Source organism: Staurois parvus, unplaced genomic scaffold (assembly GCF_062004578.1).
Source record: "Staurois parvus isolate SC_StPar_1 unplaced genomic scaffold, SC_StPar_1.0 ptg000303l, whole genome shotgun sequence".
Classification (NCBI taxonomy): Eukaryota; Metazoa; Chordata; class Amphibia; order Anura; family Ranidae; genus Staurois; species Staurois parvus.
The window spans coordinates 16081853-16101327 of record NW_028318099.1 but is presented as its reverse complement, the minus strand read 5'-3'; the positions used below and the strand labels follow the sequence as shown (position 1 = coordinate 16101327).

The following is a 19475-nucleotide window of genomic DNA, read 5'->3' as shown; positions in this document are numbered from 1 at the left end:
GCTTTCTTTTGGTGGTATTTAATCACCTCGGTTTTTTTATTTTTTCTTAAACCAAAATCCACTAACAATTTTGAAAAAAAAAAAGTTTTTTCTTAGTTTTTGTTATAACATTTTGTAAATATGTGATTTTTCTCCATCACTGATGTGCGCTAATGAGGCTGCAGCGATGGGCACTGATGGGCTGCACTGATGGACACTGATTAGGCACTGGTAGGTGGCACTGATGGGCATTGACAGGCATCACTGATGGGCACTGAAAGGCAGCACTGATATATGGCACTGTTAGGCGGCACTGACTGGCACTGATTGGTGGCACTGATGCACACTGATAGGCGACACTGACTGGCACTGATAGGTGGCACTGATTGGCTGCACTGATAGGTGGCACTGATTGGCATTGATAGGTGTCACTGACTGGCACTGATGGATGACACTGAAAGGCAGCTCAGATGGGCACTGATATGTGGCATTGATGTGCACTGGTATGCACTGATATGTGGCATTGATGTGGCACTGATGGCCACTGATATGTGGCATTGATGGGCACTGAAATGTGGCATTGATGTAGCACTGATGGGCACTGGCACGTGGCACTGATCGGCACTGATGGACTTTGACAGGTGGCACTGCTGGGGCTACACTGATGATCAGTGTAGATGTCCCCTCCGAGGAATGCCGATTACCAGGTCTCCTCTCCCCTGTCAGCGTGACAGCTTGAGAGGAGAGAAATGCCAATAACCGGCATTTCCGTGTTTACATGTGATCAGCTGTGATTGGACACAGCTGATCACATGACCGAGCTGACATTTTCGGCTCTTTCCGTGATCGGTGATCCGCTGTGTCCAAGGGACACAGCGCACCGCCGATCGCCGAGCCGCGCATGCGCGGTGAGAATGGGAGGACGTCATATGACGTCCTCTCAGAACGAGAGAACCACATTGCGCCCGTCATTGGACTATATGGCGGGCGGGAGGTGGTTAAACTATATCACATGTGTAATCCTTGGGTACCTATAAAGTCTGCTTACCTCAATTCTTCCATTCATTTTTTTTACATATTTCTGGATGTGGTACCCCTCTGTTTTTTCCTCGCTCACCCTTCAAACTCTCTGGTTTAAAATAAATCAAAGAAAATTTGACCTTTTGCTTCTATTTACATTTCTGGTTTCAAGTATGCTGTTTTTGTTTTTTTTAGTGCAATAGTTCGACTTAATAGTTCCACTTAAATCATAGTTAAAGTGAACCTGTGGTCAGGGTTTGGACATTTATATGCAAGGCCAGCATCTAATAGCTGACAGCAGCTTCAGCTTAACTCCATCAAGTCCACTGGACTGGATGGAGTTAGGCTGAGGCTGCTATCTCCTGTTATATGGAGGCAGGGCGGACTCCTAGCTTGACCTGCACCCTAAGTGAAATATACCCCATGGGGGAAATAGATTCCAGAGCAGAGACCCTGAAGTTTGGTTAGGTTTAGATATTGTTGTTCAGCAGTAAATGAGCTATAAAACAAGCCCTAACTGACCACCCCAACTGTAAGTAGTGTGGTGGAATCAATCCTTAAATTTCAATTCCCTTTCCTTCAGGTGCTTAGCTCAACCTGCTCCTTCCTTCTGGTAGTAATGCTGCAGCTTTTCCAGGTTTAAATTTTTGCAAATCTCTGGTAGCATTTGTGATACAAGATGTAATGGGAACATAAATATCAGTTTCTGTAGTGTGTGTACATTAGAGATTAGAAATTTGGAAAAATATTATTGATAAATTGCTCCTGCAACATCAGAGGCCAGGGAGGGCTTATTCTAAAGCTAATATATTGATTGTTGTTATAAATACTGTAATTGCAAATACTTAATTGTCCATAGCCTGGCTGCAGGTTAACCTAAATGTAATTATGCCTATTGGAAAACAAAATGCTGAATAGCAGACACCAAAAAGTGCCTGCTCTTGCCTTTAATTTGCTCCCTTGCTGCCAGTGTCCTTTACAGGAGTGCATCCAAATGCCAGGTACTTCTGGATATGGGGAAATGTGTTCAACCTTCTTGATTTCCATAAAGCACTGCTTGGTGCCTGAGCAGCCTGGTGATAGGCCTCAACTTTGAAGGGCGTTACTGAGTCCCTTACTGGTTTCATAAAGGAAACAGAGTTAAAGCTTGGATCCTGACAGCAGGGAAGCAAGGCAGAGGCAGCTTCTAGTGAACTTCCATTCAGAGAATGCTTTAGATTCATTCAGAAAATTTGTTGAGCTGTACGGCTCAGGACTCAGAGGCAGGTGGAGATCACCAAAGTAGCAGTGTCTGCTTCAGTGATATCCAGTGGTATCAGCCAGGTATGTCATTTACATAGTTACATTGATCCAGCTGGACCAATGTAGCTATGTATAATGTGCTGATGCCTTGAATTTTTATTTAAAGCTGAACTCTAGGCAAATATAAAAGATGCAAATGAATGCAGCTTTGTAACCAATAAAATGTCATTAATGTATTATTTAATGGCAAGCAGTCTTGCAGTTCCTGTGCAACAGGATAGTGAAAGGAAGAAGCAGCATAAATTGCCAATCAGTTCATATACTGTATGCTGACAAGGAACTTGCTGATAGGAGAAAGCATAGTGATAGAGAGGTGAGGTCATCTCTGTGCTGCTTCCCTTTTCTCTGTTCAGTTACAGACTCGGTCAGGTCCAGAACAACCTGGGCTTAGAGGACGTGGTTTGAATGGGTCTGTTCATCAGACTAAGGACATCTAGTGGTGGAAAAGAAATATTGGTTAGGAACCTCTGGAGTGATTGTAAATAGCTGCTTTTTTTTCCCTGATTACCTCCCAGGACAGCACCCTGAGAGATGATTGGCTCATTCGTCTAAGGGAAACACAAGCTGAACCACTTCCAAACCACATCATCTGTCATTGTAGAATTCCTCCCATCCAGTAAAACAATCATTGTCGTTTTATCCTGACCAGATGGCTGTTGGGTCAGTGATCCCCCTTGTAGTGCAGCTCAAAATGATATGTGTTGCCTTCAGCTTCTAATTTGGTCACAGGGTTTCCTTTTTTTCACTCCAGATTCCCTATCTAGATGTGGGGTGTCTACTCGTGAAGCCATGTCCTCCTCATTCTTGGCATGTTCCAGGGTGTCTGGGACCATGTGAAGTGCAGAGGCTTGCTACCTAGTGGGTGCATTCAGCCCAAGACTCAGTTTCAGGTACTTCTGGTGTCTGGCACTTTTGATGTCACTTTTGGTGCCCCAGGATAATGTGCTTCAGGTCACACCGGGACTGGGATGCAGATCAAAACAGTATGGGGGATCGCTGCTACCATCCTGAATGGAGAGCAACAGGACAGCAGGTGGTACTGATGCACGGTGATGAGCCCTTCCCTGCAAGGATCTGGTGAATTGGGCTGCAGTATAACTTTGGTGGTGGGTAAGGGGTGTGTTCCTGGGCACTTTCCCTCCCTGGGAGTTGCATTTGGCTTTTGTGGCTGTTTGCTTGTTTCCGGTATAGCCTTCCTTCTGAATTCCCACTTTTTCATCTGCTGCTCCAACCTCAGGCTTGGGTTATTCATTTTTAGATTTGTATGGAGTTCTGCTGTAATTTTGGAAATAAACCAAACTACATAGGCCTGGTAAGTAAAATTTAATTTTTTGTGTGAAACGGTATTAAAATTTAAATCTACATTGTTCTGGGTTATCGTTTAACAAAATATAGCCAATAGCAACCTCACTGTAAGGGATGATTTTCACTTTCCCCAGACATCGGCTTTAACAGAAATGTTTTTAAGACTGAATTCACACCTTGTGCTATGTGTGAATAAGCTGTTTGAGCATATAATATACTTAACCTACAGTGCTGCCTGGAGATGTGTGACCTGGCTAAAGACACACAGCCCCTGACAGATATTTTTCTGTGCTGACACGTGTTTGCCATTATACCTGTTCACTTCAGTGGAAAACCCAGGTAATTGATATGCCTGTGATTCCCTGAGGCAGTTTCAGATTTTGAAGATTTGGCTTTGGGAATCTACCTGATTTTCTATTTTGAACTAGTGTAGAATAAAAGATCGTCTTTCTGGACATTACAAGGGTTCTTTGTAAGTTTCAGTGCTTTTTCTAACTCTATTTTATATATATATATATATATATATATAGACACACACACAGTTCCATATATATTTAGACACAGGTACAATTTTAGTTTTTTTTTCAGGTATCAAGAGTAGCCATCCCCTTTTTTTTTTTCAAGGGAACAAAAGTAATTGGACAAATGAATATAATCATAAATAAAATGTTTTTTAATATTTTGTTGAGAATCTTTTACTGGCAATGACTACCTGAAGTCTGGAACCCATGGACATTACCAAAGACTGGGTTTCCTCCTTTCTAATGCTTTGCTAGGCTCTAACTGCAGCTGTCTTCAGTTGTTCTTGCAATGCTTGCTCAATTAAGTTGAGATCAGGTGATTGACTTGGCCTTTGCAGAATATTCCACTTCTTTTCCTTCAAACGCTCCTGGGTTGCTTTTGCAGTGTGTTTTGGATCATTGGCCATCTGTACTGTGAAGCGCCATCCAATCAACTTTGCTGCATTTGGCAGAATGTGGGCTGACAGTATATCTCTAAACACTGCAGAATTCATCTGGCTGCTTCTGTCTTCTGTCACATCATCAATAAACACCAATGACCCAGTGCCACTGGAAGCCATGCATGCCCATGCCATCACACTGCCTCCACCATGTTTTACAGATGACGTTTTGTGCTTTGGATCATGAGCTGATCCAAGCCTTCTCCACACTTTTTTCTTCCCGTCATTCTGGTACAGATTACTCTTAGTTTCATCCGTTCAAAGAATGCTTTTCCAGAACTGGTCTGGCTTTTTTAGATTTTTTTGGCAAAGTCTAATCTGGCTTTTCTAGTCTTCAGACTTATGAATGGTTTGCACCTTCTGGTGAACTCTCTGTATTTGCTCTCATGAAGTCTTCTCTTGATTGTAGACTTTGACAATGATACCTCCACCTCCTGGAGAGTGTCCTTCACTTATCTAGATGTTGTGAACAGGTTTTTCTTTACCATAGACCTCTCCTGCGATCATCCACCACTGTTGTCTTCCGTGGACGTCCAGGCCTTTTTATGTTGCTATGCTCACCGGTGCGTTCTTTTTTCCTCAGAATGTATCAAAGTGTTGATTTGGCCACTCCTAATGTTTCTGCTATATCTCTGATGGATTTGTTTAGTTTTTGAAGCCTTACAATGGCCTGTTTCACTTGCATGGACAGCTCCTTTGAGAGCATGATGTAGGTCCACAGCAATAAATTCCAAATGCAAATATCAACTCCAGACCTTTTACCTGCTTAATTGATGAAGAAATAACAAAAGAGTAGCCCACACCTGGTCATGAAACAGTTTTTGATTAAATTGTCTACTCTTAAGAGTTGTAATTCCTAAACCCTTCCAATTTGGATGTACATACCCTCAAATTAAACCTGAGAGTGTGCACTTTCAGACCATATTCATTATATAACTATAGCTTGAATATGTTTTGGTAAATGCCTGAAAAAAAACTAAAATTGTGCCTGTGTCCAAATATATATGGACCTAACTGTATATATATATATATATATATATATAAGTGCGGAAACATTTCAAAGATCCCTTGTAGATTCACTCTACATGCTTTTAGCCTAGGTTCACTCCATGAACCGCATGTGAATTGCACCACATTGCTGTGAAAAATCACATGATTCAATGTGGTGCAAGTTTAGCCCATTCATGTTGGTTGGCTGAAATTTCATCTCATCAAAAAGGTGCTGACAGCTTTTTTTTTTTTTATTTGCGCTGGATCCAGATCACATAGGTGTTTATACCCATGCAATTCCAGTTTAGACAAATGCAAACTGCTTTTGGGGTGTCTTAACTTTCCATTAACACCTGCAGCAGATCACAAAACAAAGTGAAATTGAGGTGCAGTGCGGGAAACGCATAGGAATCGCATCAGTGTGAACCAGGGCTGAAAGTTTTATTTTACTTTTAGCAGTTTACTAGGTAGGTGAGAAGTGTCCTGCATTTTGCATTCTGATGATGATTGTGGTACTGTGCACTGGTGGTTTGTCTGAGCCACTCTATAGGGCTGATTTATTAAAGGAGTTGAGATATTGGCTTCAATAATCCAATCGTGCAGTTGACATAACAAGAATTTGTTTTTCACGTGATTGAATTATTGAGGTTAATATTCCCACATTTTATTGTATATAAATGATCCTTTGTCTCATGTACATCTAGAAAAGGATATCTTCTACATAGTGGATGTTTGGCTGAGATACCTTTTTAAAAAATCAAATGCAAAGCAAGAATTGAAATGGAATTGCTTATATGTGTGTGTCTTTACCATATGGTGATGGAGGGCCCAATCACTATACAGGGGCAGGGTTACTATTTTTCTGGGTATAGACTATGAAAAGTTGTGGACTTGAATCTGTTTGATCTCTTGATGTCTGTTGGTTTGTAAAACCCTATACACACTGGTGCACTTTTGCCGTGCTAATAGGCACCTTTCCAGCCTGACAAAAACAAATAAAAAATAGATATCTTTAAACTATAGCTGTTCACATCTCTGTGTTGTTTTTTTTTATAGTACTCTGCAGTTTTAAAAAGTCCTGCTTGCTGCATCTTTGGTGCCCTGTTTGAAAAATGCACCATAAACACATCTTGAATTATTTTTTAAGTTGCATATCAATTTTTCTCTCGTGTCCAGTGTTGAAAACATCCAAAGTGTAAATTTTCTTCATCATACATCATGGGACACAGAGCAGGCCATAATAACGACTGTGGGTTATATGCCACCTGTAGGTGAATGGACACTGGCTGACCAATCAAACAGGAAGTCCTCCTGCATATAACCCCACCTACACAGGAAAAATACTTTTTTTGCCAGTGTCTGTAAGGTGGATGTTCACTGAACATGTGCTGCATATGCTCTGTGAAGCATACTGGGAGGTCTGAAACTATTCTACTGAGAGTCATGGATCTCATTTGGATCCATCTGAAAAGCTGTTAGCCAAAATGCATGGTACCCAAACCTTGCTGGATAAGTAGAAGAATCCTTAGGGTTTTGCCTGTAATGTGGCTTTACGGCGCTGGACCCTGCTATCGATGCTGGACCCTGGAGGGATGGCCAAGACACAGGGCAGGTTATTCTAAGGGCACATCAGTACTTCCCTGTGAGGGTCAGCCAGTCAGGCAGGAGGGTTGTGTACATGCTTCCCATTTTTTTTCAGTGGACAGCATTGGAGTGTGTTGCTTCACTTTAAGCAGGTCTATTGTGGATTCTGTGTATTGATTAAATTCTTACACCGTTCATGTAACACTAGTGGAGGTAATGTCATCCAGAAAGTGGTGTGGGCGAGGCACAGCAGGAAGAGGTGCAAATGCACCACTACCTGGTCCTGTGGAGCCTAATTGAAGTTCTCCTGAAAGACCAGGGGCAACAGGTCAATCGGAAACGCTGCTTTTGTCCGGCATTGTGGCTACTACCAGTGCGTCCGCTTCAGAGTACATAATTAAGGAGGAGCTTGTATCAGCCTTATCAGGTTTAGAAGACAAGATTGCTGGATTGTTTGCATCGGTGGCTCAAAGGGGGTAAGAAGCAGGAAAGATTCCCATCTTTGGGTCCACCAGTCCTTGAACAAGACTGGGTGGAACCTGAGGATGAAGATGCGGTAGAGGATTTTGAAGAGGGTCAGGCAATTGATCTGTCAGAGGAGTCACAGCCTGATGAGAAGCAGGGGGGTTCTGCTTCTCAGTTACAGAGGTTATTAAGACCCTCACTGATATGGTCCAGTCAGGTTTCAAGTTACCTCCAGTAGAGGTATTTGAGGTCTCTTGTTCCTTTTTGGGCTCATTAAAGCTGCCTTAAAGTATTAAGGCGTTTCCGGTGCACCCTCTTTTGGAGCAAGTTATGTATGCTGACTGGGAGCTCCCAGACAGAGTTTTTGTTCCACCTAAAGATTCTCCCTTCTGTATCCTATGGAGGAGAAGTTTGTAAGGAAGTGGGGCATGCCGGAGGTGTCTTCCCTGAATAAGCATTTAACTTGCCCTGTGGATAATTCCCCGGGTGTTTAAGGTTCTGGTGGATTAAAGATTAGAATCACTCCTCAAAGCCCCTTTTCCCTGGCAGGAGCTGCCACACAACCAGTGGTTGCTGCTCTCGGTATCTGTCAGAGTCTGAATGACCGCGTTAAATGGGTGGCTAGAAGACCATCTGTTTTGGGGGAGGATACGGCTGTGTTTTTGGCAGATTTACCACAGGCCTTGTGTTTTGCAGTTGATGCCCTTAAGGATTAGATTTAGCAGATATTCCGCATGGCCCTTCTGTCGGTACACATGTGCAGAATCTTGTGTGCTAAAGAGTTGGGCATTCATTATGAAGGAGCACCCGCACTTGTGCAGGTGGGGGGAAGACTTTTGTTTTGTTTTTTTCGAAGATCTGGGAAGAGCTGATCCAGGACGAGTGAGCCACTGCTACAGTTGCTCAGGGGTGCAAACTGGACTTTCGGGGAATTCCTCCTCCCCGTTTCTTAAGGTCCAATGTAGCCACGAATCCTTTGAGAAGGAAATCTTTGTTTCAGGCAGTTGACCGGCTGATGTCCCAGGGTATGATTGTGGAGGTTCCAGCGGATGAAAGATTTCGGGGATTTTATTCAAACTTATTCACAGTTCCAAAGCCAAATGGGGATATAAGGCCTATTCTAGACTTAAAGGAGTTGAATCTAAAGATTCGTTCATTTTGGGTGGAGTCAGTCCAGTCAGAAGTCACATTTTTAGAAGAGGGAGACTTTCTAGCGTCCATAGATATCAAGGACGCATACCTGCATGTACCAATATTTCCAGCTCAGATTCTGGCTCCAGTTGTGGGGCTGCTCAGAACTGGGGGAATATCGATTTTGGGCTTTCTGAACGAACTACTGCTCAGGGATCAGTCTGGTCCAAGCCTAGGAAAAAAAATTAGCTCTTGCAATTCATACTGTGGAACGCTTGGGTTGTGGGTGCTCAAATTTGAGAAGTCGGCCCTGGAGCCAGTAGAGTCTGGAGTAATTGGGATTGGTCCTAGACACTGTTCAGGGAAAGGTGTTTCTGCCTCTAGGAAAGGGCCGCACCCTGAGAGATTAGGTTCGGAGTTTAAGGAGCAGGAAGTATCCTTCCATTCGTCTCTGTATGGGGTTAATGGGGAAGATGGTATGGTCATTCGAGGCAGTGCCCTAAGTGCAGTTCCACTCAAGACCTTTGCAGAGGAATATTCTGTCGGCATGGAACAAAAAGGCTTCAGTGTGGGATTACCACTTGTCTTTGTCCCCCCGGGTGCTGGAAAGCTTGAATTGCTGGTTAGAAGCTCGGAATTTGAAAAAGGGAAGATCTTTCCCACCAGTGATTTGGAAGCTTCTAACAATCGATGCCAACCGCTCGAGTAGGAAGGCTGTTCTAGAAGGGACCACAGTTCAGGGGATGTGATCGCCGCAGGAAAAGATCCATCCCATCAATATCCTGGAGCTTTGGGCGGTGTGGTTTGCCCTGAGATATCGGACGATCAGGCTTCGTGATTGGCCAGTCAGACAATGCTACAGCAGTGGCATACACTGCCGGAGAGCTCAGGAGGAGGTATATCACATTCTGACTTGGGTAGAAGGGCATATTCCAGTTCTGTCAGCAGTATTCACTCCAGGGATATTGAATTGGCAAACGGACTACCTCAGTCGTCAGCGGTTGCTTCCGGGGGAATGGGCTCTGCATCCCAAGGTGTTCTTGGCAATCTGCCAGCATTGAGGGTATCTGGACGTAGATTTATTGGCATCTAGGTTCAACAGCAAGGTGGACAGGATTGTGTCCAGGGCCCTCTTGCAATAGGGGTAGATGCCTTGGTGATACCGTGGGATCAGTTTTCCCCAATATATGCTTTTCCCCCGATTCAGCTACTCCCACAGCAGGATTCGAGACAAGGTTATTCCAGTGATATTAGTGGCACCAGCCTGGCCCAGGAGGTGTTGGTACGTGGACATTGTCAGACTAGCAGTAGGCGATCCATGGCTTCTGCCAGATCGGTCTGACCTGCTGTCTCAGGGACCTATATTGCACCCAGCTTAACGGTCGCTGAATTTGATGGCATAGCTGTTTGAGACCAAAATTTTGACAGAAAAGGGAGTGACAGACTCAGTTATCAACACAATGTTGAATGCTAGGAAGCTGGTTTCTATGAATATTTATTATAGAACTTGGAAGGCATATATTTCTTGGTGTGAGGGTCGAAATTGGCACCCCTGAAAATTTTTGATTGGGAGAATTTTGTCTTTTCTCATCAGGAGTAAAAAAAAAAAGAAGTTTACTGTTTGTACTATTAAGGGTCAGGAAGTGGGAACATAATGGTGCGGGACTGTTTTTCAGCATACAGTACTGGCAAACTTCAAACTGAAGGAAGGTTGAATGGAAAAATGTACAAGGACATTCTTGATAAAAATCTGCTGCCATCTACCAGGATGATGAAGATGAAACGAGGGTGAACATTTCAGCAAGATAATGATCCCAAACACAAAGCCAAGGAAACTTTCAATTGGTTTCAAAGAAAGAAAATATAGCTGCTAGAATGGCCAAGCCAATCACCTGACTTGAATCAAATAGAAAATCTATGGAAAGAACTAAAGATCAGAGTTCATAGAAGAGGCACACGGAACCTTCAAGATGTGAAGACTGTGTGGAAGAATGGGCCAAAATCACACCTGAGCAATGCATGTGACTAGTTTCTCTATAAAGGAGGCATCTTAACCACTTGCCTACTGGGCACTTATACCCCCTTCCTGCCCAGGCCAATTTTCTGCTTTCAGCGCTGTCGCACTTTGAATGACAATTGCGCGGTCATGCAACACTGTACCCATATGAAATTTTTATCATTTTTTTCACAGAGCTTTCTTTTGATGATATTTAATCGCTGCTGAGTGCTTTATTTTTTGTGCTATAAACAAAAAAAGAGCAGAAAAAAAATTTTTTTTCTTTGTATCTATTATAAAATTTAGCAAACTGGTAATTTTTCTCCTTCGCTGATGTGCGTTGATGAGGCTGCACTGATAGGCAGCACTGATGGGCAATGATGAGGTGGCACGGATAGGCAGCACTGATGGGCACTGATGAGGTGGCACGGATAGGCAGCACTGATGGGCACTGCTGAATGGCACAGGTGGGTGGCACTGCTGGGCACAAGTGGGTGGCACTGGTGGGCACTGATGGGTACAGGTGGGCGGCACTGATCATCAGTACCTTGATGATCAGTGCCAGTCCCTTCGCTGACAATTGCCGGTTCTCGGCAATACTTTCCACACGCTGTGACAGCGTGAGGAAAGTGCAGCCGATAACCAGCAACTGTATTTACCTGGTGATCGCTGTGTCATTGGACACAGCTGATCACATGGTAAAAGGCTGCTGTGATTGGCCATTTACCGTACCCCGTGATCAGCTGTGTCTGTAGGATACAGCGATCGATGGCGAAGTGTGCACCACTGGGGGCCCGCAGAAGGCGTGTTCTGGAATGACGTCCATGGACGTCGTCTCAGGATTACACAACTGCGCTGTAGCTGTCCTTCGGCTTTAGCGTGGTTGGGAACCCATTAAAGTTGTCATTACCAACAAGTTCCACTTACACTGTCAAAAAATAAAAGTGAGCATACAAAAACTGTAGCTTCTGACTTTTAATAAACAGCCACTCATCTGTTCCAGGATCCCACGGTGTCCTCCGTGCAGCCCGTTTCACCAGCCATCTGGTGTTCCAGGCGCCGACATCTTCAGTGTGGCTACCCGGCTGTGACAGCTTGCGGCTTCACAACTGGGTGTCCACTGTGCATGCGCGAGTAGCACTATGCTTCCTGAATGGTCCTGTAGTCTTCTGGGGCCTGTCACATGTCCCAGAAGACTACGGGAAGGGTGGACAACTTCCGCTTCCAATTGCCTAGGCAATCGCAGCGGACGAGGGAACAGGTACCTGTCAAATTTGGGTGCCCCCCCCCCACTCCCCAAAGGTGCCAATCCTTAATGGGCAGCGGGGGACCAGTCTTTAAAGCGGAACTTCCCCTTTTGGGTGGAGCTCTGCTTAAAGAGTAGGCAGATGGAATTTTATGTTGACTCTTACTGTATTGCCACTAGAGGGCAGTGTTAAAACCCTTTTTTGCAGCTATGTGTTCTTATACATTATTGTTGAATTGACTTTCCTCTTCCTTTTTTTTTTTTTTTTGTTTTTTTTAGGCCCAACCGGTAGTGGAAAAACAACATTTATAAGTGAATATGCTTTGGACTTGTGCAGTCAGGGGATTAACACCTTGTGGGGGAGTTTTGAACTCAACAACATTCGTCTGGCCAAAGTCATGCTGACCCAATTCTCTCTGCTGCGTCTGGAAGAACAGCTGGACATGTATGATGAGTGGGCAGACAGATTTGAGGAGCTGCCTCTTTATTTTATGACCTTTCATGGACAGCAAAATATCAAGTAAGACACCAGAGTTGTGTTTAAATAAAGATGTAAACAACCTTATTCAAAAATCATTGCTCCCTTTTATTTTTCTTCTGGAGAGTGTTCTTAATGCATTAGATTAGCAACTGCATTTCCATATATAACCTTATTGAGGGATTTTTTTTTCTCAAGGATGGTGTAAATTATGTTGTATTTATTATATTAGTGAGATATTCTGTGCATCATTATCCTGCTATACTTTCCCTGGCCCTCAGATCATATATTATGCTTCTAAACTGTTGGGGTTTTTTTTAACAGGGACACAGAAAAGGCTTATAAAATGCTGATAATAGTTTTCAAGAACAGTTTCCCTCTACATAAAAGTTCACAATGTCCAGTCTGTACTCAGCCTTGCAGTTTAGCAAACGTCTGGAAGGACTGAAAACTGAAGATGAGACTAGTGCACTGCAATTATTGAAAATGTCTAAATTGCATTCTCAGAGAGTTGGAGGGATTACATTTTTAAATATATTCTCTAAATGGAACAAGAAAACTGGAGCTATTGCTGGCCAAATCTGCATGTAGCGGATCTGCTTCCAGCATAGACCTGAAAAGGTTGCATCCAGATGTGTATATGGCATTATCCAAGTGTAAGGGCTGGTTCGCACCAGGTGCAGTCAAGTACGTTTTTAAAGCGGTAGTAAACTTGACGTAAAATAAAAATCATCTTCCTGCAAGGTAATGTGAAAATGTGCTAATCTGCATCACATACTAGCACATCAGAAAAGACTTACCTTGAAACAAAGCCCTCCAGTGGCGTGTTGACAGGGCTTCCATCTTCACCCAGTCCTCCTTCCGCGTTCTCGGGCTGTTGCCGCTTGAATGGCCAAGCCGTGATGATGTCATGGGTGTTTTGGCTACGGCACAGAGCTTTGAAGGAACAGCACAAGTATGCAGTTCCTTCAGAGCGCATGTGCCGGTGACGTCACTGGCTGAAGAAACATTAAATATCTCCCATTTATGAGATATTTCTTGTACCTACAGGTAAGCTTTGTTATCAGCTTACCTGTAGGTGCAAGTCTCCAAGCAGTGCACATTTTTTTTTTTTACCTGCATAAAGATGTGCATATATTTTTATTTTTTTTTTACAAAGGTGAACATATCCTGTAATCTGTATCAAAAGCACATTCACAGGGTTTATCATGTATTCTAATGATTTTAGTTCACAACATTTTTTCTGTGTGGAAAATCCTTGTAACATGACAAAATGCATGAAAAACACATCTGAATTCACATGTTCTTAATTGAGATGAAGGGGAAAAAAAGAGGTGAAAAAAATCAACTGGAACACAAAAAATGTGCATGCAGAATATGTGGTTTGAACCAACCCATACCCTCTCGACCGCCTGTTGAGCTAGTTGCCAAGTAATGCGTCTTTGCAGACCTCCCCATTCTTCAGACAATAAGCCTCCCCCCTGCCTAGTTCTAGAGTAAGCTGGGTGTACTGGTTGTGTCCAGTCACTGATTTTGATATGCAAAAAAGAGTTTTGTAACCTGTGCCAATGCCACTAGAAATAATCCTAACTGTACATCAACTGATCAACAAGCAAAGTAGATGTGATGTTACTAATCGGCCACTAGATGACTCATTCTACTGAGCATATTTATGAGGAACAGAATCAACACTGTATCATCTAACTGTAGCATAAAACTATAATGAGACATTGTTTACAAGCCTGACTTGAGAAACAAGAATGATGTAGGAGGACTATATAAAATTTAACGTTGAAAAAGAAAAGAATGGTAAACGACTATAGATGATGTCAGAGTGAAAGCTATCATGAATAGTCCCCGATCAGATATTACGAAAGAGTTTGGATTTCTAAATCCACGTTTAGGTCTTTAGAGGATAAGATGTCCTATTCTTTTTTATGCGTTAACTTTTATGTTATCTTTTGTGTCTATGAATTTATGAATTCACTGTTATTTATATTTTATCATAATTTTAAACCAGAACTTCACCTTTTCTGCCACTATAATTATTTTGTTTGGGCCAATAAAGTTAAAACTTTATCTTACCGTTGCAGAATGATCTGGCCGCTGAAGATGCTGTAATACATTGCAGTAGCTTGTACAGTAAGTGCTGTTATCTTCCTGCATGAGTACGAGCGTCCTCCCCTTTACTTACAGGGCACATCGGCCATTCAGGAACAGCCTTGTATTTTTATAAATGAATGCAAAGGATTCTTTGATTGGCCGAAATGTGACTCCATCCACCTACCTCCCCACCTTGGCCATTTAGAGAAAGCCTTGTATTCATTGATAGGAATGGCCGAGGTGCTGTGTAAATGACTCTCGCAAGCAAGGAATGTCGCTTGTGCCCGTGCAGGAAAATAGCAGAGCTTACTGTATGTAGCACAAGCTAGTACAATGTATTACAGCATCCCCAGCGACCAGATTGGTTTGCAATGGTAACAATTTGCTTTAACTAAGCAGCCTTAAACAGACTAAACAGACAGGAAAGCTGGCATTTTGGTTTAACTTTACCATTAGATGCTAATCTACAATGATATACATTTTTCTAGCAGGGTTATTTTTTTTACTTTTTGCTAAATGCTTAATTTATTTCAACCTTTGCCCTAGATTAAGTATATTTTCTATCTCCATTTTGTTTTAAGATTTTTGTAACTTTCTCAATATTTAGATATGAATAGTATTTAAAACATTTTTTTTAATAATTATTATAATTGCTTACTGTATAAGTAGTAAGCAGAGTTAAAGCAAAAAGTATGCTTGACTAAGATGGTGCTCACCTTGAAACGTGTTGCTTAGCAAGTAGGTAAACTGAGATTATTGTCCATAACATATCTAAGAAGCATTGTACAGTAGTGTGGATGCAGTCTTGCAGATTTACTCCTGAGTCAGCCCTGCCAGCAGCAGTGATCTTCAAGCAGCTTCCTTCTTACATCCTAAATGTTCATATGCAAGAAGTCCTGCCACCTTTGTGAGTGCATTTTAGATATTTCATGATATTTTCAAGAACTTGCATTGTCACACTACATTGTTGTGCCCAATCTCAGGTTTTATTTGTGGAAAATGTATGTATTGTGTCTGTTTTGTTTTAGAGGTTCTATAAATTAGTCAGATTATTTATATAGACATTTTTCTGAGTTCCTTGATTACCAATAAACACCTTCCTTAAAATCGCATGAATATTTAATGATAAAGTGCTGACAGGTTACAATCACTAACTAGAATATATATGTATAATTTTATTTTTCCTAAAAGCAGTAGTAAAAAAAAATCCCTGCAAAGCAATGGTATAATGGTATTTGTGTTTTTCTTCTGACATGTATTTATAAAGTTTTTTAAGAGTTTGAAATGCATTTTAAAGGATAAACTCACCTTTCAAGAAAAAAAATAATAAATGCACATATTTTTGTAGGAAAAAAATGTGCATTTATTATTTTCTCCAGCAGGAGCCTAGAAAACATTGATCAGTGGATCAGAGGTGCAATCATCAGGCTTCTGCAGACAAGCCTTGCAGCTTTCTGCCCATACCTCCATACAGGCTGTTTGTTAAAAGCTGCAGGACATGCAAATGACCTATGAGAGCACTCATTAGTGCCTTCACAGTTCATTCAGACCTACAAGCCCTCAGCTGCAGTGGATGATGCTAGTTGTAGTTCATTCATTCACAGGAAACTAAATGACACAGCTATGTGGGTGGAGCCTCACAGGGTTGCATTTTTAACTGCTTCCCTGCCGCCCTATAGCAGAACTACTACAGGGTGGCAGGGCTACATATGTATACATGATTTTGCATTCCCTGGTAGGGGGTGCGCGCTGCCCTGCCCATGCTGCCATTGGTGGCTACAGCTGTTGATCACTGGGTCCCAGACGGAGATTCCCCGCCAACACCCAGCGATCGCTGAGGAATAGTGAAAGGGGAGAGTCCTGTGTGTAAACAGCACAGATATCTCCCCTGTCAGCATGAACGGGGAGAAGCCTAGGAGGATCCTTTGCTGGTGTTGCATAGCCCTGACCTTGGAGAAGTTATGGCTTCCTGAGACCCCCCCCATAAGGATCAGCATTAACGCTATTATACAAGCAGCATTCTGGTGATTGCACATCCATATCAGGTGGTGGATTCCCATGTTGGATCATAAGCACTCTTGAGCATCGCAGCTGGTATTTCTGTTTTAATATCCTGTAAAACCATATATTTTAAGGATTTATCAAACCAGTTTTATCTGACTTCTTGTGCATAGTTGCCCCTAAATGGCTTATTTTCTGCCTGGTGTCCTGTCTGATTGTTTACCTTTTTTTTTCAACAGGTCTGTGATTGACACAATGCAGCATGCAGTATACATGTATGACATTTGCCACGTGATCATTGATAATCTGCAGTTCATGATGGGACAGGAACAGCTGCATACTGATAAGTAAGAGGAGTTTTTCTATGTCATATGTTCTCTATTCAGGCTGAACCCCCCTCAATAAACCACCAACACCAATGAAATTACCATAGGAAAACATTTAAACATACTTTTTTTGCATGCCACTGCTTGATTGAAAACCTGCACTGCCATTTAAAAAAAAACAGAAAAAAAAACATTAGTGGTCTATGGGGGGAAAAAAACTTTTTTCCCCCTGGGATTGTGCAAGATTTCACAGTTTACAAATAAGAGCTTCCTGAAAGACACTGGTGGTGTAGCCTTGGCAGGGGGAAGGGAGGCACTGCCTATGTCACAAGGGCCTCAGAAAACCGGGAAATATTAACAGAAAAAAAACCAAAAAAAAACCTAAAATGTGAGTTCACACAAATAACTTTCAATTTACATAGGACAAGAAAGTGTTTAGAGATTAGCATGCACCTGTGCTTTTCAGGTTTGGGGGAGAAAGGCCCACTTTAAAATATATATTTAGGGAAGGAAAAGGAGGGATCACGTTTATATCAATGCAGTGTTTACCAAACCTTGCTCCGTGGTGTACACATCACAATTCTAAAAAGGACCACCCATCTGCATTTCTAGGACCCATTTAGGATGTTGTCTGTTCCAAAATGTCCACTGGAATGCATTCATACCTTTTCAAAATTGTTTAACCAATAGTGTGCTGTTGTCTTATGTTTTTTACATCCCTAACTATGGATTTTAGATGACCTGTCTAAAGAGAGCCAGTGCTTCTCTTATTCTTGTACTTCCCTTCACTACCCAGTTACCATTCACCGGAAAGAAGGGAGAATAGGAAGCTTGTTACTTGGAGGACTGTTCGCTGCTCCCCATGTAACCATGCTATATGTCTGAGGGACCATCCATTGCCAAGAACTAGCACTGTCATGGGGAAGAAAGAGTGTAAGCCACATGCATTATTCATGATGTAATTTCACTTTCCAGAGTGAATGAAGAAGGGAAGTATAAGCAGCCAACAGTGGCTGGTATTAAAGTAAACCCATAGTGCCTTGCATGGGCAAAGGGCAGGTCCACTTTTAACCACCTCCCGCCCGCCATATAGTAATATGATGGATGCAAGGTGGTTCTCTCGTTCTGGGAGGACGTCGTATGACGCCCTCCCATTCTCACCGCGCATGCGCGGCTCAGGGAGCACACAGGGCAGGTTCACTTTTAACCACCTCCCGCCCGCTATATAGTAATATGATGGACGCAAGGTGGTTCTCTCGTTCTGGGAGGACGCCGTATGACGCCCTCCCATTCTCACCGCGCATGCGCGGCTCAGGGAGCACACAGTGCGGCGATCGGCGGTGCGCTGTGTCCCTCGGACACAGCGGATCACGGAAAGAGCCGAAGATGTCGGCTCGGTCATGTGATCAGCTGTGTCCAATCACAGCTGATCACATGTAAACTGGGAAATGTCGGTTATCGGCATTTCTCTCTTCTTGAGCTGTCACGCTGACAGCTCGAAAGGAGAGGAGAGACGGTAATCGGCTTTCCACGGAGGGGACATGTACACTGATCATCAGGGCACTGATGATCAGTGTGCCCTGATCAGTGTAGCCTCAGCAGTGCCACCTGTCAGTGTCCATCAGTGCATTGTGTCAGTGCTCATCAGTGCCTCGTGCCAGTGCCCATCAGTGACACATATCAGTGTCTTCCAGTGCACATCAATGCCACATATCAGTGGCCATCTGAGCTGCCTTTCAGTGTCACCCATCAGTGCCAGTCAGTGCCACCTATCAATGCCAATCAGTGCCACCTATCAGTGCCGCCCATCAGTGCCAGTCAGTGCCGCCTATCAGTGCACATCAGTGCCAGTCAGTGCCGCCTAACAGTGTCAGTGCCGCCTGTCAGTGCCATCTATCAGTGCTGCCTTTCAGTGCCCATCAGTGATGTCTGTCAATGCCCATCAGTGCCACCTACCAGTGCCTCCTCATCAGTGCCACCTATCAGTGTCCATCAGTGCAGCCTATCAGTGCCCATCACTGCAGCCTCATCAGTAAACATCAGTGCAGGAGAAAAATCACTTATTTACAAAATTTTATAACAAAAACTAAGAAAAAACTTTTTTTTTTTCAAACTTTTCAGTGGTTTTTGGTTTGTTTAAGAAAAAAAAAACCATGAGGTGATTAAATACCATCAAAATAAAGCTCTATCTGTCACAAAAAAATTATAAAAATTTCATATGGGTACAGTGTTGCATGACCGCACAATTGTCACTCAAAGTGCGACAGCGCTGAAAGCTGGAAATTGGCCTGGGCAGGAAGGGGGTATTAGTGCCCTGTAGGCTTGTGGTTAAAAAGAACCTAGAAGGAACTAGCTTGCAAATGTTTCTTTTCGTTTTGGAAAGCACAAGGAGGAAGTAGGGTGTAGCCAAAACTTGACAACCCCTGCCCGGTTATTTTTTTGTCTGTGTATCATTGGGGAAATTTCCCTTCCTTTCACCGATGCAACAGGAAGTTGGAAAAATTTCCCAAACTGTCTGGCTTCCACTTTTAGACAGTTGTCCCTGAAGCACATGTCCCTTTTGGAAGATTTTACCTTTTCTCTTGTTC

The 19475-nt window shown here is 42.9% G+C and overlaps 1 protein-coding gene across 3 annotated transcripts in view; it reads left to right on the top strand.

Moving 5' to 3' along the window:
• TWNK (twinkle mtDNA helicase) overlaps positions 1-19475 on the top strand; it is a 44916-nt gene that overhangs the window by 10239 nt on the left and 15202 nt on the right. For all 3 annotated transcript variants that reach the window (XR_016313582.1, XR_016313581.1, XM_089683292.1), the window contains exons 3-4: positions 12259-12499; positions 16801-16908. Coding sequence is in view for 1 of the 3 variants with exons in the window: in XM_089683292.1 (XP_089539418.1) it covers positions 12259-12499; positions 16801-16908 (349 nt within the window). In the remaining 2 variants the exon portion in view is untranslated. The remainder of the gene's footprint in view (positions 1-12258; positions 12500-16800; positions 16909-19475) is intronic.